This window comes from Pongo pygmaeus, chromosome 15, assembly GCF_028885625.2.
Source record: "Pongo pygmaeus isolate AG05252 chromosome 15, NHGRI_mPonPyg2-v2.0_pri, whole genome shotgun sequence".
NCBI lineage: Eukaryota > Metazoa > Chordata > Mammalia > Primates > Hominidae > Pongo > Pongo pygmaeus.
The window spans coordinates 35,954,983-35,982,580 of NC_072388.2; the positions used below are offsets into that span (position 1 = coordinate 35,954,983).

Consider the following 27,598-nt stretch of genomic DNA (forward strand, 5'->3'; position numbering starts at 1 on the left):
AGCAGGAGCTACCTTCTGGGAGGCCTGAGGATGCCTGAGTGCATGTGTCCAAAGCAAGGCTGTTCAGAGGCCCCGCTCTAGGGAACTGTACAGCACAAGACTTTTATCTTGAACTTCTGAGAAACATGTTGCCCTCTTCCAGCACAGATCTCATGGAGGATCTCTAGAGCATTTATTTCTTATTTTGACTATTCATGGCAACAAACTCCTGTACATTTTATCTGCCATTCTCTCCACCTCATTTTTTAGTTGCCTGAATTTGGAGAGAGAGGGGTTGGTATAGAGGAATATAAAATAAACATGTGTGGGCCTGCTAAGTGTACTGAGCAAAGCACATTCATCTACACTATATTATCTAATTGGTTTTACTTTTTCTTTTTGAGCTTTTAAAAAATGGTGAGATATTACACAAGAAAATGAACACAACAGAAAACAATGGTTTATCACAAAGAGAAAATCTGAGAAGCCATCACCAAGGTTAAAAAGTAGAATGTTGCTAGCATCCCGACTGCCGTAGTACTGCCTGCCCACTCACCATCACCGTCCCACTCCCAAGATGGCTACTCTCTGGACTTTTACGGTTATTACTTTCTTCTGTTTATTTGTAATATACCAGCTGAGTCTACATCCATAAGCACCACAGTTTTTGAACTTTGTGTGATGAAATCATGCAATATGTACCCCTCGGTGTCTGGCTTCTTTGCTCAACATTATGTTTGTGAGACATTCATCTGTGTTGCTCCCCAGAGCTGAAGTTTTAAGTCTCGGGGTCCAGCATTATTCTTTTAAAGGTAGAAAGAGCAAGAGTGTTAAGTAAGCAGTTGGTTAAGCTCCGCAAAAGCTGCCAATCCAGGCGGCTTCAGTCCAAGAGGCTCTTCGGGAGCAGCGTCTTTTTAGAGCCGGGAGAAGTGAGGCCTGGGTTTGGGGTCCAAGTCCGAGGCTGCCCCGGAGCCGGTCCCACAAGGCAGGTGCACTTGAGCTGGGCTCCACGGTGCTGGGGGCTCCTACAGGGCAGAGGCGCGGAGAGGCGGGGCGGGGGAGGGCGCGCGGCTCGTTGCTGGGCGACCGAGCGCGTCCTTTCTTCGGTGGAGCCAGTCGAGCCCACCCGGCCCCTAAGCACCGGAGAGGCCTGCTGGGCACTGGCCGAGCGGCGGGGCCAAGCTCACTGCCACCTGAATTGGAGCGGAGGCGCCATCGAGGCCGGGTGAGAGGAGAACGCGGCCTGGGGCGCGGTGACTTCGTGTGGGCGCTTTGTGAAGGAGAGGTGCGTTGTTTGAGCGGAGCAGTTGTCCCCTCTGTTCCGCCTCGCTAATCCACTGTGGCAGGTTCACCCCGGCAGAAAACAGGGTAGAAGAAGGGGCTGGGGCACTGGGGATGGAGTTTGGGCTGCCTTTCGTGGGAGAACGAGCAGGGGTTGAAGAGGAGCTGGGAGGATTGAGAACCTGGTGGAAGGGAGAGGTAGGTGCACGACGCCAGACCGGGCTGTGGGGACAGGAGAAAAAGAGGCTAGGAAGGAGAAAGAGGGGGATTCAAAGAGACTTCAGGAGGTGAAAGGTCACAGTGGAGGGACTTTAATTTCCATCTACCTGACCTCTGCTGTCCCTTTACAGGGCAGCTTGTTTTGAGTAAACTTTAACCACCATTAGGTGGTTGCTCCCACTAGGGTCAATGTGTGTAGTTTCAGAATAGAGACCAGTTTCCTGAGTTTGGCTCCAACTCCTTGGTGGACGGTGAGACACTGTGGGCTTAATGCAAGGATTGTTGGCATTGAAGCCCACGACCCACAATGGAACTATTGCAAACTACTGCTGCAGAAATTTAAAGGAGATCAATAGTTTTTTTTTTTAACATGCAAATCTAAAAGTTGAACAAATTGTTTTTTCATATCTACAACTTTATAGAGGCATAATTTATATTCAGTAAGCTGCACAAATGAACAGTTGTGCAATGTACAAGGTACAGGCATACAATTTGATGAGTTTTGACAGATGCATACACCTTTGAAACATTTCCTGCAATCAATATAACCAAACCTTTTCATTCTTCTGCCCTCTTTGCTCTTCATCCCTGCTTTTAGCCCACACCCTGTAACCAATCACGAATCTGCTGTGTGACACTATAGAAGAGGTTGCATTTTCTAGAATTTTATACACAAGAAAACATACAGTATATGCCCTTTTGTGTCTGGCTTCCTTTACTTGGCATAATGATTTGCCATGACCTTTGCCTTGATTACTGTAGCTTACTATAGTAGGTTTTGAAATTGGATAGTGCAAGTCCTCCAGCCTTTTCTTTTTAAAAATCACATTGGTGATTTTAAGTCATTTGAATTTATGTATACATTTTAGATTCAGCTTGTAATTTCTATTTAAAAACCTGCTGTATTTTTTATTGGGATTGCATTGACTCTATAAATCTATTTGGGAGAATCGTGATTTTAAGAATATTGAGTCTTCTAATCTATGGACCTGGTATGTCTCCATTTATGTAGATCTTTAATTTCTGCAAATAAGGTTTTGTAATTTTCAGTGTAGAGATTTTGGACATTTTTTGTTAGATTAATTCCTAAATTTTATGTTTTCTGGAGGCACCAGTGTAAGTGGAATTTTAAAAATATTTTCCAGTTGTTTGCTGCTACTATATAAACATGGAACTGATTTTGTATGTTGTTAACTGTGTATTGTGCAACCTTGATACTTTCACTCTTAGTACATATAGATTTTTGTAGATTCCTCAGGATTTTTATCCTAAAAATTATGTCATCTGCAAATAGGGACGCTTTAACCTTTTCCTTTTCAATCTTTATTACTTTTATTTCTTTATCTTGCCATATTGCAATGGCTAAGACCTTCAGTATGATGTTGGATATGCATGAAAAGAGTGAGACATTTTTTCCTTGCTTCCAACTTTAGGGGGAAAGCATAAATATAATGTTAGCTGTAAATTTTTTGAAGATTCTCTTAATCAGATTGAGGATGTTCCCTATGATTCATAGTTTGCCTAGAGCTACTAATTTATTTTTATCCTGAATGGTTGTTGAATTATGTCAAATGTTTTTTTCTACCAAAATAATCATATTATTTTCATGTACTCTGTTAATATAGTGAATTATATTGATTTTCAAATAAACATAATAAAATCAAGATACTTAAATCAATTTTTCAACCCTCAGGTAAACTCTATTTGGTCAAAATGTATTATCCTTTTCAAAAATATATTTTTGGATTTGATTTGCTAATATTTTGTTAATGATTTTTGCATGTATGCTCATAAGGAATATTAGTATGTGATTTTCTTTCTTTAAAAAATGCCTTTGTCAGGTTTAGTATTATGGTTATATAGGTATCATAAAGTAAATTTTCCTTCCTCCTCTATTTGCTGAAAGAAATTTATGTAAGATGGGTGTTATTTCTTTCTTGAATACTTGAGAGAACCATCCAGGGCTGGAATTGTCTTTGTGGTAAGATTTTTTGATAACAGATAAAATTTTTTAAAAATATAGAACTATTCGGATTTCCTGTTTCTTATGTTAATTTTGGTAAGTTGTAATTTTCAGAATTGCCCATTTCATCTAAATTGTTAGATGTTGTTGGTATAGTGTTGTTTATCACATTTTTAAAATTGTCCTTTAGTATCTTTAGGTTCTGTAGTGAAATCCTCTCTTTCATTCCTGATATTGGTGATTTTCATTCTCTTAAACAGTCTAGCCAGATGGGTTTTTAAATTTTGTTGAGATTTTAAAAGAACCAACTCTTGACTTAGTTAATTTTCTCAATTCTTTTTCTGTTTTCCATGTGATTGATTTATATCTTTATATTTATTATTTCCTTCCATTAGTTTAAGTATGCATTATTCTTCTTTTCCTAGATTCTTAATATGGAACTTTAGGTTATTGATTTTAGACTTTTCTTCTTTTTGATTTCATCATTTAGGGTATAAGTTTCCTTCTAAACACTGCTTCAGCTACATCCCACACATTCTGATATGTTGTGTTTTCATTATTATTCAGTCTAAAATATTTTTAAGGTTTAATAATATATTTTGTTTTTCATTTCCTTACCTATTGGCTTTTTAGTTGCACCTCTTTGTATTACTTTAAAAATGGTTTCTCCAGTAATTACAATATACATTCTTAACATTTCAAAGTCTAGTTAGAGTTAATATTGAACTAGTTCACATAAAATGCAGAAACTGTACAACCATACAGTTCCTTTACCCATGCCTATCCCAGTCTTTTTGGTTCTTGTTGTCATATGTACTGCACCTACTTACATAAATATCCCACAACACAATATTATAATTTTCATACATTATTTTTAAACTTAAGAGAAAAAAATAGCTTCATGCACTTACTCAGACATTTGACATTTCTCATCTTCATTCATTTTTAAAGATTTAAATTTCCTTCTGGTATCATTTCTCTTCTGCCTGAAGACCATTCTTTAGCATTTCTTATAATTCCTATTGGCTGGTGAGTAATTCTCTTAGGTTTTTTTTTTAAATCTGAATATGTCTTTATTTTGTTTACCTTTTGAAAAAGAATATGCATGCTAGGTATAGAATACTTGGTTGGCAGTTTAAATTAATCAATTAACTTAATTATTTATTGAGACAGAGTCTTGCTGTGTTGCCCAGGCTGGAGTGCAGTGTCACAATCTTGGCTCATTGCAGCCTCTGCCTCCTGGGTTCAAGAAGTTCTCTTGCTTCAGACTCCCAAGTAACTGGGATTACAGCTGCCCAGCACCATGCCCAGCTAACTTTAGTATTTTTAGTAGAGATGGAGTTTCACCATGTTGGCCAGGCTGGTCTCAAACTCCTGACCTCAAGATATCTGCCTGCCTTGGCCTCCCAAAGTGCTGGGATTACAGGCATGAGCCACTGCACCTGCTCTGGGTTGACAGTTAAAAAAAATCTTTTAGCATGTGACAAATCCTGTTTCCCTGTCTTCTGTTCTTAGGGGTGTCTGATGAGAAGTCCATGGTCTTTGAATTATTGTTTCCCTGTCAATAAAGTGTTGTTTCTCTCTGTCTGCTTTTGAATTTTGTCTTTGTCTTTGTTTTTCATTGCCTTACATATGATTTTCTTTACACTTATTCTGCTTGAGATTCACTGAGCTTCTTGAATTTATAAATTTGTCTTTCTTCAAATTTAGGAAGTTCTCAAACATAATTATTTTTTATTTTTTGAGACAGATTCTCTCTGTCACTCAGGCTGCTGGAGTGCAGTGGAGCAATCATTCTCCTTTTTCCTTGGGATACTAATTATCTGAATGTTAGCGCTTTTTGGTATTATCCTTACAGGGATATCAGGCTTTCTTTTTTCTCCTTTCTTATAATGGATAATTTCTATGCATTTATCTTTAAACTCAGTTACTCTTTTCTCTGACATCTCCATTTTCCTAATCAAATTTTTTGAAAATATATTTTCAGGTATAAAATTTCTATTTTTATTTTTTTAATTTCTCTGCCAAGATTTTATTTTTATTAATCTCTAGCATATTTTCCTTTACTTCATTGAGAATAGTTATAAGAGTTGCTTTAATGTCCTTTTCTAATAATCTGAACATCTGAGTCATTTCTGGACTGGGATCTGTTCAATTTTCTTTTTCTTTTTATTAATCTCTAGCATATTTTCCTTTACTTGATTGAACATAGTTATAAGAGTTGCTTTAATGTCGTTTTCTAATAATCTCAACACCTGAGTCATTTCTGGACTGGGATCTGTTTATTATGTTTACCTCTGAGAATGAGTCAATTTTCCCAAGTCTTTTCATGCCAAGTATTTTTGGACTATATCCTGGACATTGTGAATGTTTTGTTATGTAGAGTCTAGGTTCTGTCATATCCTTTCTGAAGAATATTGTTGTTTTCCATTTAGCAGGCATTTCACCAGTCAGTTAAACTCACTGTAAGACCTGTCTTACTCTGTGGTTCAGTTCAGCTCTTTAAGCCTTTGCTGTGCTACTTTGAGTTTGTCCCACATATACGTGAATCAAAGGTCAGTCGGAGACATGTGGGGTTTAGATAGAATTTGGGGATTATCTTCTCTGGGTCTCTTCCTTCTGGAATTTCTCACTTCTCAGTGATGTTTGTTGTCTGGGCTCCTTTCCCTGATTCTTCTGGCTAGAATGATGAAGAGCTTCCTATCAATGTTTTTGACACTTGCACTATGCCATTTCTGCAGTTATGGACTGTGTTTGAAGAAAAACCACAATAAACCTGGAAACTTCTCTCCAGACCAGTTTACACAAATGTTGACTTTCCTCCACAATCTTCCTGCTTTTGTTTACTCCGAAGAATTCTTAGGTCAATAAAAAAATATTTTCTCCAGACTTTATATGCTGTTGTGAGGAATTGCTCTGTAAAGATGCATCTGTGAATTAGCCAGGCGTGGTGGCGGGTCCCTGTAGTCCCAGCTACTCAGGAGGCTGAGGCAGGAGAGTGGCGTGAACCTGGGAGACGGAGCTTGTGGTGAGCCAAGATCGTGCCACTGCACTCCAGCCTGGGTGACAGAGTGATACTCTGCCTCAACACTGCACTCCAGCCTGGGCAACAGAGTGGTACTCCGTCTCAAAAAAAAAAAAAAAAAAAATGCATCTATGGCTCTCCAACAAATTGCTTTTGAAACTGACAGCAGGCAATATTTTAACATGTCAAAAGTACAATGACCATTAAACACACACACACATCATTTTTTTTTATTTATTCTTTAAAAAATTTATTTTTATTTAAGACAGAGTCTTTGTCACCCAGGCTGGAGTGCAGTGGCACAATGATGGCTCACTGCAGCCTTGACCTCCTGGGCTCAAGCAATCCTTCTACCTCAGCCTCCTGTCTAGCTGGAACCAGAGGCATGTGCCACCATGCCTGGTTAATTTTTTACTTTTTGTAGAGACAGGGTCTCCCTATGTTGCCTTCATTGGTCTTGAACTCCTGGGCTCAAGTGATTCTCCCTTCTTGGCCTCCCAAAGCGCTGGGATTACAAGATGAGCCACTGCACCTGGCCACATTTTATTTTTAAATTTTGGCTTTTTAAGCAATTAAAGGGAGTCCAAGAAGGGAAGAGAGAAACTGGGGAGAAGAAAAAGGCAGGGGAGTATTTTGTTGTTTCATTAGCTGTTATGTATTTATATATGTATGTGTTTTTGAATGTAAGTGTATATTCACAAGGGATATAGGCATATTCTAGGTGACTGTTATAAAGGGCTGAGTTTTTATAGTTATTGAAATTTCTGTGAGCTTTTGAATAGCTCAGAGGGAAACCTCTTCTGAGCCTGAAAAATAGCTTTTTCTCTATTTTCTATATCCTTTTAAATGAGCACATGTAAGTGGTTTTTACTATTATTGATATTAACAGGATTAAAGGCAGCAAAAGAAGTATAGAAAGTGCAGAAAAATAGAAAAAAAAGACTGTTTTCCCATTCTCTTAGCAAAATTATTAATATGTTTATATATTTCTTTTGAGGCTTTTTTTTTGTAAATGACAATGAGGGCACAAACAGATCTCATTTCTCCCACTGATATTTCAAAAGCAAATATTGTTTTCAGAATATTTTTGTTTTCCTTGCAAGGCTGAAGATTTTACTAAATGAGATAGATTGTCCTTGGGTTAAGAAGTTTCTTTTGGAACTTTAGCACTGTGCATTGGAAATTGACATTGGCCTGAAGTTTAGGAAGTATGACAGTTGAGATGATATTTGATTATGGACTTAGGAAAACCCAAATCTTGTTCTTAATAGGTTATCCTTCTCAGTGTGGTCCCCTGACTACATATAGGAAGAGGTCAAGGTCAGGTGATCCATATTACTTTCTGGGCCCATTCCTAATGTAATACTCTGATGAGCTAGGCCTAACATATGCAGACTGCTTTCCCTTTTTGAGGTGGGTTTGTGTAGCTTGGAACCAAGTCATGTGGTAATCTGCTCCACTTATTTCGACTTTAGTTACAGTCTAGAGCAAAGTTTTGGATTTTCCGTTCCAATAGGAGAAATAGACACAACTGCAAGAACCAGAGAGCAACCTGCAATGGTCTAGAGAATTCAAGTGTGCAGCCCTGCCTGAGTCTTTAGCCATTTTTGGCTGGAGAACTTTCTTCTGATGGCTGACCTGGTCTTGTGAGAGAGAAGAAAAGGCTGACTCTTGACCCTTCTGACTAATTCACTGCTCAGGCCTTGAACCTCCTGGCAGAAGAGAAAGGAAAAGGCGTAGACAGATTTTAAGAGCATTCTGTCCCATTTTAAAGTGTAGGGTAAACATAATCAACCTGGTTTGTGAGCTGCCTATTTGACACATCATGTAGATGAATACTTTTTCCTTTAGAGACAACTACATTATTTTTCCCTTGGTATCTCCAAACCACAACTAGTCTCTCTTAGTAAATTGCTCCTATGAAAAAGAGAACATGCTATTTTCTCATGAGAATGAATGTTTAAAAGTCATTTTATGTATTTTGTGTTGTAGGAGTGGGTGGGGGAATAAAGGCACTTAGCTTTGATGGACTGGCCCATGAAGCACTGGTATACCACTCATCTTGAATGCACAATAGAAGTTCCTGTTGAATTTAGAAGTTCTATTTCCTGTTGGTTTAATTTTAGATAGAAAGAGCAACTTTCCTGTTAAGAACTCATGGGAATGTACTGAGAAGTGTTAAACAATGAACACTTGTTAAACTTCAATAGCAAACCAAAGGCCTAGGAGAAGTGGGAAAGCAGGAACTAAGAAATAAAAGGGAAGTGCAAGTGGGAGAGTCAAGTCAGATTCTCATCAGGTACTAATGTACTTCTGGTTTGTGCTCTGTTCCAGTTACTACCTTTCAACCTTTTGCAGGAAGAAATGCAGATAGTGTTGATATGAACATACTGCCACTTGTGCAAACAATAACAGCCAAAATACTATGCGGGGTGGGGGGGTTATACAGCATTTTTTAAAGTAGGGAAACTTTCTTAAGGGCTTTAGAAATAATTTCTAATGTTCATATCCTATGGCCTGGAAAACTGGCAACAGATTATTTTCACTTTTTAATATGAACCCTTGGTATGGATAAAATTGAATTGTCGAAGGTCTAGTCAGTGGTGGAGCTAGGTAAAGAAAGAAAGCCTATTAATTCCCAGATATGATGAGCTCTTCGTGTAGCAGGGTCTTCAATTAAAAGCAATAAGACTATATTTGGGGGATAAACAGGAGATTTTCTTCATATTATCAAACATCATGATAAATGAATAATTACAATTGTAAAGATAATTATTTCATGAATTGATATAAGTCCAGCTAAGAAATGTAGATAAGTGATAAAAATGCAAAGTAAAATAAAAATATACTTTCCACATTTAAATTTTAAGTCCATATGGATTTATTTGGGTACGTCATGAAATACACCAAAAAATTGCACCAAATAGTTGTCCAGTTGTCTCAGCACAGTTTATTGAAAAATTCTTTTATCATCAATTTAATGCTGCCTTTATAATATAACTAATATTATATTTAATCCTTTTTCTCACTTTCTCGGTGTAGCTATTGATTTTAGCAGCAGTTTTTCAGTTCTAATTCTTATATCTGTAAGCCTTTTATTTATCTGGTTGCTCTTCATTGAGGGACAAGTGCTCCCTTGTCATTTATGTTTTCCATATTTTTTGGCTAATCCAGCCTGTTTATTATTTCAAATGAATTCAGAATTACCTTTCAAAGTTCAAAATATCATTTTCAGAGTTTTGCATTGGCATGAAACCAAATCAGTATTTTGGGAAGACCTGATATAATTAAAACACTTGGTCTTTCCATCAAGGAATGTTAACTTCCTATTTAGTTGATTCTTTCTTCAATGTCTTTCAGTAAAATTTAAAAAATTTAATCATGTAGTTTCAGTACATTTTTTTGTTAGGTTTATGCCTAGATACTTACTTTAAAAAATATTACAAATGAAATTTTACCATTATAGTAAAAAAATTGTTTTAAATAGGGACAGGGTCTCTGTTGCCCAGGCTAGAGTCCATTATGTTTTTGATAGGACCATTTTGGTATAAAGAAATTATTGGGGGATATATATATTTTAAATTCAAATCCCTTGCAGAATCCTATTAGAGTTCTAATGTCTGTGTTTTCAGTAGATAATCATATCTGGAAATAATGATGACATTCCAGAGGTGTTTCTGCCTTATTGTTTTATTTATTTTCAAAGAAACTTGACCTTGGGTATTCTCTAAAGACTTACTATTCTTCTAGTTCATTGTATTTTGTTTTACTTCCATTGTTTTACCCTGATTTCTTGAAATGCTCCTCTTGGTGTGTTCTGTGGAACACTGTCCTCTTCACTTTTCTAACTCTCTGATTGCTCTTGCCCCTCCCGCCTCACACAGGTAAGTGTGCCACAGAACCTGCCATTGGTCCCCTATTTATATTTACTGCTAGCCTGGCTTTGTGTAATGATCTTTCAAGATCTCAAAATCTACTTATGATCATAGCTAGCTGGCCCTGCTGAATAACAGAATTTTTTAAAATTGTAGTTAAAATCCACATAACAAAATTTGTCCTCTTTACCATTTTAAAGTATACAGTTCAGTGAATAACAGAAGTTTTATTATGACTAAGACTTCATTAGGCTGACTCAAAATCCCTATTTTTTGAAGGAGCTTTCATTGCTCCCATTTATTCCTAATCATTGGCCAGGAATTTTTACCTTGCTTTGTCTCTATTTTTACTCTGCTTCATTATCAAGGCCAGACTCAGGCTCCAGCTACCAGATTCTTACTTGTCCTTCCAGCCTTTATTCTTTCTTCTACTCAATATATCAAGTTACTTTTCTGCTAAAAATTTTGAGTGGTTTCCAGTAGCTCACAGAAAAAGTACAGAGAGTGGCACTGAAGGCCTCATAATCTAGCTGCAGCCCACTCTGAGGCTTCCTGCATTCCCCTCCTACATGCTGCTGTGGCTCAGGTGACACTTTGAGGGAGTGAGCTGGGTAAAGAAGGGGACACCTGGGACCAGCTGGAGAGGGAAAGGGAAACAGCTGTCTAGCTACAAGAGCTGAGATTTAGCCCTTGCACTGACAGACCCTTCATTTTTCTTTTTTTTCAGAGAAACTGCAAATCTGAATTGGTTTATGAAAATCTTCCAATTTAAAATAGTTGGCTATGAATTAAGATTGTGGAAGTAAGCCAGACATGGTTGCTCACGCCTGTAATTCTAACACTTTGGAAGGCTGAGGTGGGAGGATGGCATGAGCCCAGGGAGTTAGAGACCAGCCTGGGCAACACAAGGAGACTGAATCTTTACAAAAAATTAAAGTATTAGCTGGATGTGGTGTACCACATTTGGTCGCAGCTACTCAGGAGGCTTAGGTGGGAGGATCGCTTGAGCCCAGGAGGCCGAGGCTGCACTAAGCCATGATCATGCCACTGCACTCCAGCCACTTGGGCAACAGAGCGGGATCTTGTCTCAAAAAAAGAAAAAAATGTTGAAATACTCTGAACTATATGGGCTGAATGATCCAGGCCTCAGGCCAAGACTGTGGCCTTTATTCTGTGGTAGCAGGGGTCCTGGGGATTTTCTAAGCTATGCTTAGTATGATGCTGCTTGCCTGTAAGTGGAACGTTACTAATTAGAGTCTAAAGAAATGTTAAAAGAAATCCAATAGGGGTTTGGGAAACCTCCATCGAAAAAAATGACTGTTTTAGAGGTTTTTCATGGTTCTTGTGAAAGGGCCAATAGGTGGATATAAAATTACATGATAATTTTACCCGCTTGTGCCTCAGGGAGCACAGTGAGGTTCTATTATGAGAAGCTTTGCTGAGCTGGAATTTTATTCCAGTTTTGTTTTATATTTATGTATATACGCACACCACATATATGATTGTTTTGGGGGCTTACTTTACAGGTCAAATTTGTCAAGATGTCCACGATCTCGAGACACTTTGGCCTGAAATACAAAGAGGAATCGTATATGTTTAAAGAGCTTGAGAAAGTTCGGCAGGAAACTAAAAAGGATTTTCTCCGATTCAAGCAGAAGTTGGCCTCCAAGCCGGCTGTAGATGAAAGCCCAGTCCACAGCCTCCATGCCCCGAGCCCGGCCCGCCCCGCGCGCGTTTCTTGCGCCGCAGCCCGGACATCAAGAGTGTACCCTCCGGCTAAAGGCCCTGCGATGTCCGCGGCCGCCCTCCTGCAGGAGGTGCTCGGAGGCGCGCCGCGTCCCTCGGGCCTGGGTGAGGCGGCGGCTCCAGGCAAGACCCAGTCGTTTCGCCCCCGGGACTTTTACCTGCGGAGCTCCGCGTTCCTACGGCACCAGGCCCTGAAAAAGCCCCCAGTCATCGCCTCGGGGTTCGGCACGGCCCGACCCGTGGTCCTGCTGCCGCCGCCCGAGCCGCCCGTGAAGCGCAGAGCGCGCGGGGTCTTGGAGAGCTCGCGGCACGCGGCCCCCAGGCGGGTCCTCGACCTGCGCAGGGGGCGCGAGGAGAGCCAGGAGGTAGCTCCTCTCGCAGGGCCCTGCATGGCCAAAGAGAGGAAGGCCAGCTCCGTCTCCGCAGAGGACCGCTACATGGAGGCCAGCAGCGGGCGGAGGAAAGTGAGGATCTGCACCCACTTCGTGAGCGAGAGCGGGGCCCGCGAGGCGCGGGAAGCGGCGGGGTTAGGAGCCCAGGGAGAACAAGAGAGCTGGCCGCCCAGCGACGCGCGGGAGGCCGCCTGTCAGGCGCTGCTCCCCGCCCGCGTGATCCCCACGTCCATCGAAGAGATCATTGCCTCGCTGCAGTCCGAGGCCCAGCTGGCCTCCGACCAGACCATCAAAGAGCTCATACGGAGCGTCCTTGGCCAGAACTACGACATTAGAATGGAAGTAAGTGAACCAAAACAAGAGTAACATTTGTCCCAAATGCAATGTGGGGTACATTACATATGTAAGAGTACTTTATTATGGATAATATTTCAGTGCATAGGGTGTCATGTATTATAACACAAAAACACTGGGGTGTTATTCAACTTCTTTGCATTTTGTTTGAATTTTCCATTTGAATTTTTGAATTTTCTGACTTATCCTCTTTTCAAAGTGAAGGAAACTGAGCGATGATCCCAAAAACTGGTTCAGAGAACATTAGCTGAAGACTTCAGTAATAACGTCACTAGAAGCCTTCCCCTTCAAAAGTTTCGTGATTATTTAGTAATAAAAGAACAGGCATTTTATGTGAAAAACTCTTTTTTCTGTTACAGTTTAGTATTATTAGTAGTAAATTACAGTAAAAGTGCATTTATATTCTAAGAAGATCAGCATATTACTATTTATAAGAATTCTGTATTTTCAGTGAAAGTCATTCTCTTGAAACATTTTTAAAAACTTTATTTTCTATGTCTTCCCAATCATAGAGATTTGTAAGTGCTTCTTGTGTGCCAGACTCTATGGGACACACTTTACATGCATTTTTGTCCCCATGACAACCCTATCAGGTCAATAGATACTAATAAAAGTCCTGTCTGACGTGGAGGCCTTCTAGCTTTAGTGAAGTTAAAAAAGATTGGCACAGTGTTCTGGAGCTAATGCATGGCAGAGCTGGGATTCCACCCCAGGCAGTCTCATCCGAGACACTGAGCTGAAACCATGCCCAGGACAGCCCATTGATTCACTATGACTTGTCCCTGGCAGGAAGCTAAGCTAGATAGGGTCATATTTAAGTTTAAGATATTTTGTCCATTTTACAGACTTTGCTGTGGCAGGGACATTGACAGCAAAAGCAGTCACAAGGGAACTTGAGCCCCAAACCCAAAGAAAGAAAGAAAGAAAGAAAGAAAGAAAGAATATGAGACACAGTCTTTTTTGAGAGTGACAGAAGCAAGAAGATTCTATTACTGTTCTTGGCTGCAGCTACAAATATCTTATTAGTACACAGAATACTGCTACTGCATTATGTCTTTAAAATTGTTTCAGCCCCAGAATACACTCTTGGCTGTGATTTAAGGAATGTGACCATAAAGGGAAGCAAAAACAGGTATGGACAAGAGTCTCTGGTGTTGCCTTTGCCCTAATATTTGTGGGCAGAGTATGACAAATGTTCTTAGTTGAGACTCACACCTCCCCATTGTTACTGAACAAGATCAGGGTGTCTGCTCAGGCCATTTCAAAATGGGTATTTCTAGTTAGATTTTCTGTGAATCTAATAAGAAAAGAAATCAGGGATGCCCAATGAAGAGCCTTAGCAAAGAGAAGAAAGGCCTCGGTGCCCCTGCTTCTGACGTAGGCTCCATGCTCTACGACATAGTTAAGGTACTTGACACAAAAGGATGGGATTAGAAACTGGTCCAGAGGTCCTTACAGTTGAGGAAAGTTATACCTCAGAGCAGGGTCCCATAAGAAAGACTGTATTTTGACAGGCTCAAATGGACTTAGGGATATATGAAGAGAGACTATTAAATTAATGATGCACATTGCAGTGATTCGGCTCTTCTACCAGAAGTGTTAATTCCTCTTGTGTATTCTTTTTTTTTTTTGATGGAGTCTTGCTCTGTCGCTCAGGCTGGAGTGCAGTGGCGTGGTCTCCGCTCACTGCAACCTCCACCTCCCGGGTTCACGCCATTCTCCTGCCTCAGCCCCCTGAGTAGCTGGGACTACAGGCGCCCACCACCTCGCCTGGCTAATTTTTTGTATTTTTAGTAGAGACAGGGTTTCACCATGTTAGCCAGGATGGTCTCGATCTCCTGACCTCGTGATCCGCCTGCCTCGGCCTCCCAAAGTGCTGGGATTACAGTCACTGCGCCCAGCCCCTCTTGTGTATTCTTTTTATGGCATTTCTCCTACATATTGTTTTATGTAGGAGAGAGGCATGGATCATGGAGCATTAGAATCAAGTGTATCTTGGACAAGTATCAGGTGTCTCAGTCCCATCCCTGCCTCTCATTATCTTGATTTTTTTGAGTGCAGCCTGGATTTTGTTCTTGGCTTTTAAAATTTTGACACCCCCACCCCACAGCAATTCCAGAAGACAGAGCTTGCATTTCTTAAAGTAAAAGTGGCTTCAGAAGTTTTATTAGGGTGAAAAACGTACAATGGGGAATTTGTTGAAATGGCACTGGGTGGTAGGTGAGAGATAGCAATAAGAATGCAAGTATAGGCTGGGCGCGGTGGCTCACGCTTGTAATCCCAGCACTTTGGGAGGCTGAGGCGGGTGGATCACCTGAGGTCAGGAGTTCGAGACCAGCCTGGCCAACATGGTGAAACCCTATCTCTACTAAAACTACAAAAATTAGCCGGGCGTGGTGGCAGGCGCCTGTAATCCCTGCTACTTGGGAGGCTGAGGCAGGAAAATCGCTTGAACCTGGGAGGCGGAGGTTGCACTGAGCCGAGATCGCACCATAGCACTCCAGCCTGGGGCACAAGAGCGAGACTTCGTCTTAAAAAAAAAAAAAAAAAAAAAAAAAAAAAAAAAAAAAAAAGAATGTAAGTATGCAAGTATAAAAGCAGTGTCCAAATTATGATTTTAAAAATTCTTAAGAAGATTCGAATAAGGACGTTTGTTTTAAACGTTTGGGGCTTATGTAAATGATGTTCTTTCTAGGAAAAACAAGGAACATGATTCTTCCCTTTAGAAGTCATAACTTGCAGCCACATAGCAATCCCTAGAGGGAAGCTGAGAGGTAAGATGATCTCAGCAGGCTGGACTGTCTTTTTTGAGAGCTTGGGAAAGGACATTCCACATGCAGCACTTGGAGGTCCATAGTTACGTGGGCCTGGAGTTGCAAAGAATATGAAGGGTTAAACTTAGCTGTCAAATGTCAGCCATCTAAACCAGGATTTCTCAACATTGGCACTATTGACATTTTGGGCCACTTAATTTTTCATCGAAGGTGGCTGTCCTGTGAATTGTAGGATGTTTCAAGGCATCCGTGGCTTCTATACATTAGATACTAGTAGCACCTCCCGAGTCATAACAATAAAAAATGTCTCTAGATGTTGCCAGATGAGCCCTTGAGGCGGGGGCAAAATTATGCCACCCTCTTTTATCCAATTGAGAACCACTGACCTAAACAGTATGCATATACCATGGCAGGAGAAGTAGAAATGTTACGAATGTTTGTTTTGCTAAGACATTCAATAGTATCAGTCACAAAAATACATTCTAATTACATGTGGCTGGGGTTCACAGACCACTTTCCAGATGTTAATTGAGAATGAAGTATCCAGGTGGTCCTAGCTTCTGTCATGCGTAGTTGTTTTTGATATATAGCTCAAAAGGAAAACGGCTTAACATGACCTAGATAAGAGAAAATTCATAGTCCAAGGTCTCCCATAAGCAAATAACATACAGTCTACAAAAATGTTATGTCATAAAACTTATGCTTATGTTTGCCTCGGGGAAGATGAAATAGATATCCTTTTTCTCTATTCTTCCTGCTAAGTAAAACTAACTATAAACCCTGAACATTATATATAAAACAAATATCAGAAGACCCCAAAACGTGAACAGCAGAAGACAGCTCATCTAGGGACTTTGGGACACAAGGAATGAACTGGTGGTGAATTCTCTGACTTTTCTTTTTGCCTAATTTCTCCCAGACTTGTAGCTAAATAAGCTGGTAACATACATAGAAATGCCAATGGTTACAGCTAGAAAAATCTGCAACAAAATCCTGCTCTTTAGCCAAAGGATCGGGAAAGGGGCAGCCTAGCAAGACAAAATATTTTTAGACAATAACTGTGTTACTCCAGCTAAATACTGCAGAAAAACCTGTGGCCCCACTCCCACCCCACCACTCAAGGCTGAATGGGGAGCCTGTGTTTCTGATATAATTTGGGTATTTGTCCACACTCAAATCTCATGTCGAATTGTAATCCTCAGTGCTGCAGGTGGGGCCTGGTGGGAAGTGTTTGGGTCATGGTGGGATCCCTCATGGCTTGGTGCTCTCTTTGCAATAGTGGGAGAGTTCTTGCAAGATCTGGCCATTTAAAAATGTGTGGCCCCTTCCCCCAACTCTCTCTTGCTCCTGCTTTCATCATGTGAAGTGCCTGCTCCCACTTTACCTTCCACCATGATTTTTAGCTTCCTGAGGCCTCCCCAGAAGGTGATGCCAGAGCTGTGCATCCCGTACAGCCTGTAGAACCATGAGCCAATTAAACCTCTTTTCTTTATAAATTACCCAGTCTCTGGTATTTCTTTTTTTTTTAAATTGTATTAAATCTTTTATTTTTATTATTATACTTTAAGTTCTGGGATACATGTACAGGTTTGTTACATAGGTATACAAGTGCCATGGTGCCATCATGGTATACACTTGTATGGTATACAAGTGCCATAGGTATACAAGTGCCATGGTGCCATCATCTGCATTAGGTATTTCTTCTAATGCTATCCCTCCCCTAGCCCCTCACCCCCTGACAGGCCCCAGTGTGTGATGTTCCCCTCCCTGTGTCCATGTGTTCTCATTGTTCAACTCCCACTTATGAGTGAGAACATGTGGTGTTTGGTTTTCTGTTCCTGTGTTAGTTTGCTGAGAATGATGGTTTCCAGCTTCATCCATGTCCCTGCAAAGGACATGAACTCATCCTTTTTTTATGGCTGCATAGTATTCCATGGTGTATATGTGCCACATTTTCTTTATCCAGTCTATCACTGATGGGCATTTGGGTTGGTTCCAAGTCTTTGCTATTGTGAATAGTGCTGCAATAAACATATGTGTGCATGTGTCTTTATAGTAGAAGGATTTTGGGTATATACCCAGTAATGGGATCACTGGGTCAAATGGTATTTCTGATTCTAGATCCTTGAGGAATTGCCACACTGTCTTCCACGGTGGTTGAATTAATTTACACACCCACCAGCAGTGCAAAAGCGTTTGCATTTCTCCACATCCTCTCCAGCATCTGTTGATTCCTGACTTTTTTTTGTTTTGAGATGGAGTTTTGCTCTTGTTGCCCAAGCTGGAGTGCAATGGCATGATCTCAGCTCACAGCAACCTCCACCTCCCGGGTTTAAGCAATTCTCTTTCCTCAGCCTCCTGAGTAGCTAGAATTGCAGGCATGTTCCACCACGCCTGGCTAACTTTGTATTTTTAGTAGAGACGGGATTTTACCATGTTGGTCAGGCTAGTCTCGAACTCCTGAACTCAGGTGATCCGCCCACCTTGGTCTCCCAAAGTGCTGGGATGAAAGGCATGAGCCACTGTGCCTGGCCTGTTTCCTGACTTTTTAATGATTGCCATTCTAACTGGCATGAGATGGTATCTCATTGTGGTTTTGATTTGTATTTCTCTAATGACCAGTGATGATGAGCTTTTTTTCATATGTTGGCCACATAAATATGTTCTTTTGAGAAGTGTCTGTTCATATCCTTCACCCACTTTTTGATGGGGTTGTTTTTTTCATGTAAATTTATTTAAGTTCCTTGTAGATTCTGGATATTAGCCCTTTGTGAGATGGATAGATTGCAAAAATTTTCTCCCATTCTGTAGGTTGCCTGTTCATTCTGATGATAGTTTTGCTGTGCAGAAGCTCTTTAGTTTAATTAGATTCCAGCTGTCAATTTTGGCATTTGTTGCCATGGCTTTTGCTGTTTCAATCATGAAGTCTTTGCCCATGCCTATGTCCTGAATGGTATTGCCTAGATTTTCTTCTAGGGTTTTTATAGTTTTAGGTTTTATGTTTAAGTCTTTAATCCATCTTGAGTTAATTTTTGTATAAGGTGCAAGGAAGGGGTCCAGTTTCAGTTTTCTGCGTATGGCTAGCCAGTTTTCCCAACACCATTTATTAAATAGGGAATCCTTTCCCACTGCTTGTTTTTGTCAGGTTTGTCAAAGGTCAGATGGTTGTAGATGTGTGGTGTTACTTCTGAGGCCTCTGTTCTGTTCCATTGGTCCATATATCTTTTTGGTACTAGTACCATGCTGTTTTCATTATAGTAGCCATGTAGTATAGTTTGAAGTCAGGTAGCATGATGCCTCCAGCTTTATTCTTTTTGCTTAGGATTGTCTTGGCTATACGGGCTCTTTTTTTGGTTCCATATGAAATTTAAAGTAGTTTTTTCTAGTTCTTTGAAGAAAGTCAATGGTAGTTTGATGGGGATAGCATTGAATCTATAAATTACTTTGGGCAGTATGGCCATTTTCACGATATTGATTCTTCCTATCCATGAGCATGGACTATTTTTCCATTTGTTTGTGTCCTCTCTTATTTACTTGAGTGGTGGTTTGTAGTTCTCCTTGAAGAGGTCCTTTACATCCCTTGTAAGTTGTATTCCTAGGTATTTTTTTCTCTTTGTAGCATTTGTGAATGGGAGTTCATTCATGATTTGGTTCTCTCTTTGTCTATTATTGGTGTATAGGAATGCTTGTCATTTTTGCACATTGATTTTGTATCCTGAGACTTTGCTGAAATTGCTTATCAACTTAAGGAGATTTTGGGCTGAGAGGATGGGGTTTTCTAAGTATACAATCATGTCATTTGCAAACAGAGACAATTTGACTTCCTCACTTCCTATTTGAATACCCTTTATTTCTTTCTCTTGCCTGATTGCTCTAGACAGAACTTCCAATACCATATTGAATAGGAAGGGTGAGAAAGGGCATCCTTGTGTTTTGCTGGTTTTCAAAGGGAATGCTTCCAGCTTTTGCCCCATTCTGTATGATATTGGCTGTGGGCTTGTCATAAATAGCTCTTATTATTTTGAGATACATTCCATCACTACCTAGTTTATAGAGCATTTTTTAGCATGAAGGACTGTTGAATTTTATTGAAGGCCTTTCTGCATGTATTGAGATAATCATGTGTTTTTTGTCATTGGTTCTGTTTATGTGATGGATTATGTTTATTGATTTGAGTATGTTGAACCAGCCTTGCATCCCAGGGATGAAGCCGACTCGATTGTGGTGGATAAGCTTTTTGATGTGCTGCTGGACTCAGTTTGTTAATCTTTTCAAAAAACTAGTTCCTGGATTCATTGATTTTTTTGGAAGGGTTTTTCGTGTCTCTGCCTCCTTCAGTTCTGATCTCATCTTAGTTATTTCTTGTCTTCTGCTAGCTTTTAAATTTGTTTGTCCTTGCTTCTCTAGTTCTTTTAACCGTCATGTTAGGGTATAGATTTTAGATCTTTCCTGCTTTCTCCTGTGGACATTTAGTGCTATAAATTTCCCTGTAAACACTGCTTTAGCTGTGTCCCAGAGATCCTAGTATGTTGTGTCTTTGTTCTCATTAGTTTTGAAGAACTTATTTATTTCTGCCTTCATTTTGTTATTTACCCAGTAGTCATTCAGGAGCAGGTTGTTGAGTTTCCATGTAGTTGTGCAGTTTTGAGTGAGTTTCTTAATCCTGAGTTCTAATTTGATTGCAGTGTTGTTTGAGAGACTGTTTGTTATGATTTCCATTCTTTTGCATATGCTGAGGAATGTTTTACTTCCAATTATGTGGTCAATTTTAGAATAAGTGCGATGTGGTGCTAAGAAGAATGTATATAGGTTTGATTTGGGGTGGAGAGTTCTGTAGATGTCTATTGGGTTCGCTTGGTCCAGAGCTGAGTTCAAGTCCTGAATATCCTTGGTAATTTTTTATCTTGTTGATGTGTCTAATATGGACAGTGGGGTGTTAAATTCTCCCACTGTTATTGTGTGGGTGTTTAAGTCTTTTTGTAGGTCTCTAAGAACTTGCTTTATGAATCTGGGTGCTCTTGTATTGGGTGCATATATATTTAGAATAGTTAGCTCTTCTTGTTGCATTGATCCCTTTACCATTATGTAATGCCCTTCTTTGTCTTTTTTGATCTTTGTTGGTTTAAAGTCTGTTTTATCAGACTAGGATTGCAACCCCTGTTGTTGTTTCTTTTTTTTTTTTTTGCTTTCATTTGCTTGGTATATATTCCTCCATCCCTTTATTTTGAGCTTATATATGTCTTTGCACATGAGATGGGTTTTCTGAATACAGCATACTGATGGGTCTTGATTTTTTATCCACTTTGCCAGTCTGTGTCTTTTAATTGGGGCATTTAGCCCATTTACATTTAAGGTTAATATTGTTATGTGTGAATTTGATCCTGTCATTGTGATGCTAGCTGGTTATTTTTCCCATTAGTTGATGCAGTTTCTTCATAGTGTTGATGGTCTTTACAATTTGGTATGTTTTTGCAGTGGCTGGTACTGGCTTTTCCTTTCCATATTTAGTGCTTCCTTCAGGAGCTCTAGTAAGGCAGGCCTGGTGGTGACAAAATCTCTCAGCATTTGCTTGTCTGTAAAGGATTTTATTTCTCCTTCACTTATGAAGCTTAGTTTGGCTGCATATGAAATTCTGGGTTGAAAATTCTTTCCTTTAAGAATGTTGAATATTGGTCCCCACTCTTTTCTGGCTTGTGGGGTTTCTGCCCAGAGATCTGCTGTTAGACTGATGGGCTTCCCTTTGTGGGTAACCCAACCTTTCTGTCTGGCTGCCCTTAACATTTTTTCCTTCATTTCAACCTTGATAAACGTGATGATTATGTGTGTTGGTGTTGCTCTTCTCAAGGAATATCTTTGTGGTGTTCTCTGTATTTTATGAATTTGAATGTTGGCCTGTCTTGCTAGGTTGGGGAATTTCTCCTGGATAATATCCTGCATAGTGTTTTCCAACTTAGTTCCATTCTCTCCGTTACTTTCAGGTACACCAATCAAACATAGGTTTGGTCTTTTCACATAGTCCCATATTTCTTGGAGGCTTTGTTCATTCCTTTTCATTATTTTTTCTCTAATCTTGTCTTCACACTTTATTTCAGTAAGTTGATCTTCAGTCTCTGATATCCTTTCTTCCACTTGATCAATTTGGGTATTGATACTTGTGTATGCTTCACATAGTTCTCGTGCTGTGTTTTTCAGCTTCATCAGGTCATTTGTGTTTTTCTCTGAACTGGTTATTCTAGTTTCTAACCTTTTTTCAAGGTTCTTAGCTTTCTTACTTTGGGTTAGAACATGTTCCTTTAGCTTGGAGGAGTTTGTTATTACCTACTTTCTGAAGCCTACTTCTGCCAGTTGGTCAAACTCATTCTCCGTCCAGTTTTGTTCCCTTGATGGCAAGGAGTTGTGATCCTTTGGAGAAGAAGCATCCTGGTTTTTGGAATTTCAGCCTTTTGCACTGTTTTTTCCTCATCTTCTTGGATTTATCTACCTTTGGTCTTTGACATTGGTGACCTTCGCATGGGGTTTTTGTGTGGACATCCTTTTGGTTGATGTTGATGCTATTTTTTTTCTGTTTGTTAATTTTCCTTCAAACAGTGAAGCCTCCCTGCTGCAGGTCTGCTGGAGTTTGCTGGAGATCCACTCCAGACCCAGTTTGCCTGGGTATCACCAGTGGAGGCTGCAGAACAGCAGATTGCTGCCTGTTCCTTCCTCTGGCAGCTTTGTCTCAGAGGTGCACCTGCCAAATGCCAGCTGGAGCTCTCCTGTTTGAAGTGTCTGTTTACCCCTGCTGGGAGGTGTCGCTCAGTCAGGAGGCACGGGGCCCACTTGAGGAGGCTGTCTGTCCCTTAGCAGAGCTCTTGTGTTGTACTGGGAGATCTGCTGCTCTCTTCAGAGCCAGCAGGAAGGAAGGTTTAAGTCTGCTCAAGCTGCGCCCACAGCCGCCCCTTCCACCAGGTGCTCTGTCCCAGAGAGATGGGAGTTTTATCTATAAGCCCTGACTGGGGCTGCTGCCTTTTCTTCAGGGATGCCCTGCCCAGAGAGGAGGAATCTAGAGAGGCAGTCTGGCTACAGCCAAGCTGCAGTGGGCTCTGCCCAGTTTGAACTTCCAGGTGGCTTTGTTTACACTGTGAGGGGAAAACCTCCTACTCAATCAGTGCCTCAGTAAGGGCGGACAACCCCCGACTCCTCACCCCCACCAACCTTGAGTGTCCCAGGTTGACTTCAGACTGCTGTGCTGGCAGCGAGAATTTTAAGCCAGTGGATCTTAGCTCGCTGGGCTCTGTAGGGGTGAGATCCACTGAGCAAGACCACTTGGCTCCCTGGCTTTAGCCCTTTTCTAGGGGAGTGAACTGTTCTGTCTTGCTGGTGTTCCAGCTGCCACTGGGGTATGAAATAAAAACTCCTGAAGCTAGCTTGATGTCTGCCCAAATGGCCACCCGGTTTTGTGTGTGAAACCCAGGGCCCTGGTGGTGTAGGCACCAGAGGGAATCTCCTGGTCTGCAGGTTGCGAAGACCATGGGAAAAACGTAGTATCTGGGCTGTAGTGCAACGTTCTTCATGGTGCAGTCCCTCACGCCTTCCCTTGACTAGGGGAGGGAGTTTTCCAACCCCTTGCACTTCCCAGGTGAGGTGATGTCCCACCCAGCTTTGGCTGACCCTTTGTGGGCTGCACCCACTGTCTAACCAGTCCCAATGAGATGAGCTGTGTACCTCAGTTGGAAATACAGAAATCACCTGCCTACTTCATTGATCTTGCTGGGAGCTGCAGACGATAGCTGTTCCTATTCAGCCATCTTGCCAGAAGGTATTTCTTTATAGCAACACAAGAACAGCCTTATACAATTTCCAATATCAATGGGCTGTAACAAGTTCCCCCTACCCCTTCCCAGTGGGATGGAGACAGTGGAGTGTCTAAACTTCCAACATTGTCCAGAAGTAAAGAGTCCACCCTCTCCCTCTACCCTCTGGTGTCAATGGAGGCCATATGGAGAACAGTAATGAGACACTCCTATTCTTTCCAGCTAGGATGGGATCAGCAGAGGCCTAGTGGGGAGCCAAAACTCCTAGTCCCACCATGCAGTAACAAGGAGGCCCCCATCCCTGGTGCCAGTAGAGGCTGAGTGGGAACCTAGATTTCTATGTCCACTTGGTAGTAACAGGGGAAGTGCCTCCCTGCACTGCCTCTTTTAGAGCAGTGTCAGAGAAAGCCAGCTAAAACAGAAAGTCTAAGTAATATCCAGACTCTCATAATATCCAAAATGTCCAGGTTTTAATAGAAAATCACTTATTATGCCAACATCCAGAAACATCTCAATTTGAAAGAAAAAAAAGACAATTAATAGATGCCAAAGTCAAGATGACAGAGATGTTGGAATTATCTAACAAAGATTTTAAAGCAGTTCCTCCACCAAAACACCTCAGTGAGCAATTATGAATGTACTTGAAACAAATGGAAAAGTAGAAATTCTTATCAGAAAAGTAGAAAGTCTCAGTAAAGAAACAAAAAAATCAAAGAAGAACCAAAGGAAATTTTTAGTACTGGAAAATACAATAACTGAAAACTCAACAAATGGGTTCATTAGCTGATTGGAGAAGACAGAGAAAAGAATCAGTGAACTTGGAGAACAATACAATATACTTGAGCTGAAAACAGAGACAGTAGACTGAGGGAAAAAAAATGACAGAGCCTTACAGACCTGTGGGACTAAAACAAAAGATATAACTTGGTGTCATCGTAGTCCTGGAAGAAGGGGAAAAAGAGGACAGGACTGAAAAAGTACAAAAAGAAGTAATGGCTAGAAACTTCCCAAATGTGGCAAGAGACATAAACCTACATATATTCAAGAAGATGCTGAGTGAACTCCAAACCAAAGAAATCCACGCTAAAACCCATAATAGTAACACTTCTGAAAACTAAAGTCAAAGAAACAAAAATTTAAAACAGTGAGAAACAATATGTTAACCAATATGAAAGAATAATTTGACAGTAGATTTCTCATTGTAAACTATTATAGTCAGAAGGAATTGACACAGCATTTTGAAATGCTGAAAGAAAAGAACTACCAGAATTCTATTTCCAGTGAAATAATTTCCTAAGAATGAAGGGGAAATCGACACATTCTCAGATGAAGTAAAGTAGGATTTTTTTTTCCAGCAGTTCTACCCTAGAAGGATGACTAAAGGAAGTTCTCTAAACAGAAAAGATTAGAAAAAAGAATTCTTGGAACACTAGGAAGAAAGAACATAATAAACAAAACTATGGCTACATACAATAGACTTTCCTTCTGCTCTTGAGTTTTCTAGATTGTGTTTGATGAGTGATGCTAGAATTGTAACACTGTCTGATGTGGTTCTAAATGTAGGTAGAGGAAATATTTAAGACAATTACAGATAGAGGAGTTAAAGTGGATATAAAGGGAGGTAAGGTTTTCGTGTATCACTCTAATTGGAACAATTTCCGTTCTAGGAGACCATGCTACTAGTACTGGTATCATGTACTATCTAAAGAAATGACTAAAAAAGGTATACAAAGCGATTCACTCAAAAAACAGTACAGACACATCAAAATAGAATTCTAAAAAATATTGTTACCCATAGGAAGGCAGGTAAAAACAGAAAGAACAAAAAGAAAACGAAAAAATAAAGTGGCAGACTTAAACTTAAATCCTAAGATATCAGTAACTGTAAATGGTCTAAATGTACCAACTGAAAGGCAGAGATTGGCAGGTGGTTTAAAAATATGACTCGATATATTGTCTACAAGAAATGTTTTTCCAATATGATGATATTGGCAGGTTGAAAGTAAAGTATGAAAAATATATATTATGCATATATTAGTTGGGAGGAACCAGGAGTGGCTATATCAATACCAGATAAGGTAGACTTCAGAGCAAAGAAAACTACTAGAGACGGCCGGGTGCAGTGGCTCATGCCTGTAATCCCAGCACTTTGGGAGGCCGAGGCGGATAGATCATCTGAAGTCAGGAGTTTGAGACCAACGTGATCAACATGGTGAAACCGTGTCTCTACCAAAAATACAAAAATTAGCCAGGTGTGGTGGTGCATGCCTGTAATCCCAGCTACTCGGGAGACTGAGATAGGAGAATTGCTTTAACCCAGGAGGTGGAGGTTGCAGTGAGCCGAGATTGCGCCGTTGCACTCTAGCCCCTGGCAACAAGAGCAAAATTCCGTTTCAAAAAAGAAGAAAATTACCAGAGACAAAGAGGACTTTATAATATTGTAAAAGGATCAACACACCAGGAAGACAAATCACAGTTTTAGGTATGTATTTACCAAATAACAGAGCTACAAAATATGTGAAGTAAAAACTGGAAGGAGAGATAGACAAATTGAAAATTATAGTTAAAAACGTGTAACACCCTTCTTTCAGCAGTTGGTAGAAAAACTAGACAGAAGATCTCTAAGGATATAGAAGAACTGAAGGACCCTATCAGCCACTAGGCTCTAATCTACATTTTTAGAATACTTTACCCAACAACAGGAGAATACACATTTTTGTCAACTGCCCGCAGATCATATACTAAGATGGACCATATCTTGGGCCATAAAATGAACCTTAATACAGCTAAAAGAATTGAAACTATATAGACTGTATTCTCTGACCCTATGGAGTCAAACTAGAAATTGATAACAAAACGATGATAGGAAAATCCTCAAACACTTGGAAACTAAACAATACAATTCTGAATAATCCATGGGTCAAAGAGGAAGTCTCGGGGAAATAAAAAAAACATTGAGCTGCATTTAAAAAAAAAAACCATGTCAAAATTTGTATACCACAGCCATAGTAGTGATGAGGGGAAAATTAATAGCACTAAATGTATACATTAGGAAAGAGAAAAAGCATCAGATCAATTATCTAACTTTCCACCTAATGTTATAATGGCTGGTTTACTGAAATAAGTAACATGGTATCCACTTGAAAGAAAATTACATTTAAAGCCATTTGATCCAAGCAAATTTTATTATAGTTACAGAACAACAGATTTCTAAAATTTAATGAAAAGGCAGAGGAAGTAGAATGGTTGAAATAATTTTGAAAAAGAAGAAAAAAGTGGGAGGTATCAGTTTACTTTATTGCAAGCTTTATTATTTAGGTATAGTAATCAAGACCATGTGATATTGGGGTGGAGGGGAGAGAGAGTGGAATAGAGAACACAGAAGTGGAGCCACACAGATATGCCCAATTGATTTGACAAAGTGCAGAAGCAGTTAACTTCATTTCAACAAATGGTTCTGGAAGTAGTAGACATCTACAGGCAAAACAACAACAACAAACAAAACAAACGAAACCAAAAAAAAAGAACAAAAAACAAAAACAAAACCACAAGAAAAAAAACCCACCTCAATCTGTGTCATGGACTTAAATGTAAAACAATGAAACTTTCAGACAACAACATAGAAGAAAATCTTCTAAATCTCAGGCTAAGAGTCCTTAGACTTGACCCTAAATGTCTGTTCCAAAGGACAAATTGAGACATTGGACTTTACCCAAATTAAATTTTTTTGTTCTACAAAAGACCCTGTTAAGAGGATGAAATGACAAGCTGTGGACTGGGAGGAAATATTTGCAAACCACACATTCAGTAAAGGACTGGTATCTTGAATTTATAAAGAACGCTCAAAACTCTACAGTAAAAAATCCAATTAGGAAATGGACACCACTGTGGTGGGTCATGCCTGTAGTCCCAGCTACTCACATGGCTGAGGCAGGAGGATCTCTTGAACCAAAGAGTTTCAGGTTACAGTGAGCTATGATCGTGCCACTGCACTCCTACCTGGGTGACAGAGTGAGACCGGGTCTTGAGGAAAAAAAAGAGAAAAAAACAGGCAAAAGACGTGAACAGATATTTCACAAAAGAGGATATACAAATGCCAAATAAGCACATGGAAAAATGTTTAAAATCATTCATCATTAGGAAAATGCAAATTAAAACCACAGTGACATGTCACTGCACAGCTACCAGAATGCCTAA

At 40.1% G+C, this 27,598-nt stretch overlaps 1 protein-coding gene across 3 annotated transcripts in view; it reads left to right on the forward strand.

The window, feature by feature from the left end:
- TTC6 (tetratricopeptide repeat domain 6) overlaps window positions 1–27,598 on the forward strand; it is a 242,888-nt gene that overhangs the window by 14,489 nt on the left and 200,801 nt on the right. The window contains exons 1-2 of one of the 3 annotated variants that reach the window (XM_054449042.2): window positions 1,051–1,264; window positions 11,869–12,822. In XM_054449042.2, coding sequence (XP_054305017.2) covers window positions 11,884–12,822 — 939 coding nt within the window. In that variant the 5' untranslated portion in view covers window positions 1,051–1,264; window positions 11,869–11,883. Of the gene's footprint in view, window positions 1–1,050; window positions 1,265–11,868; window positions 12,823–27,598 lie in introns of those variants that run through there. The other 2 variants (XM_054449043.2, XM_063651570.1) reach the window with 2 other exon arrangements.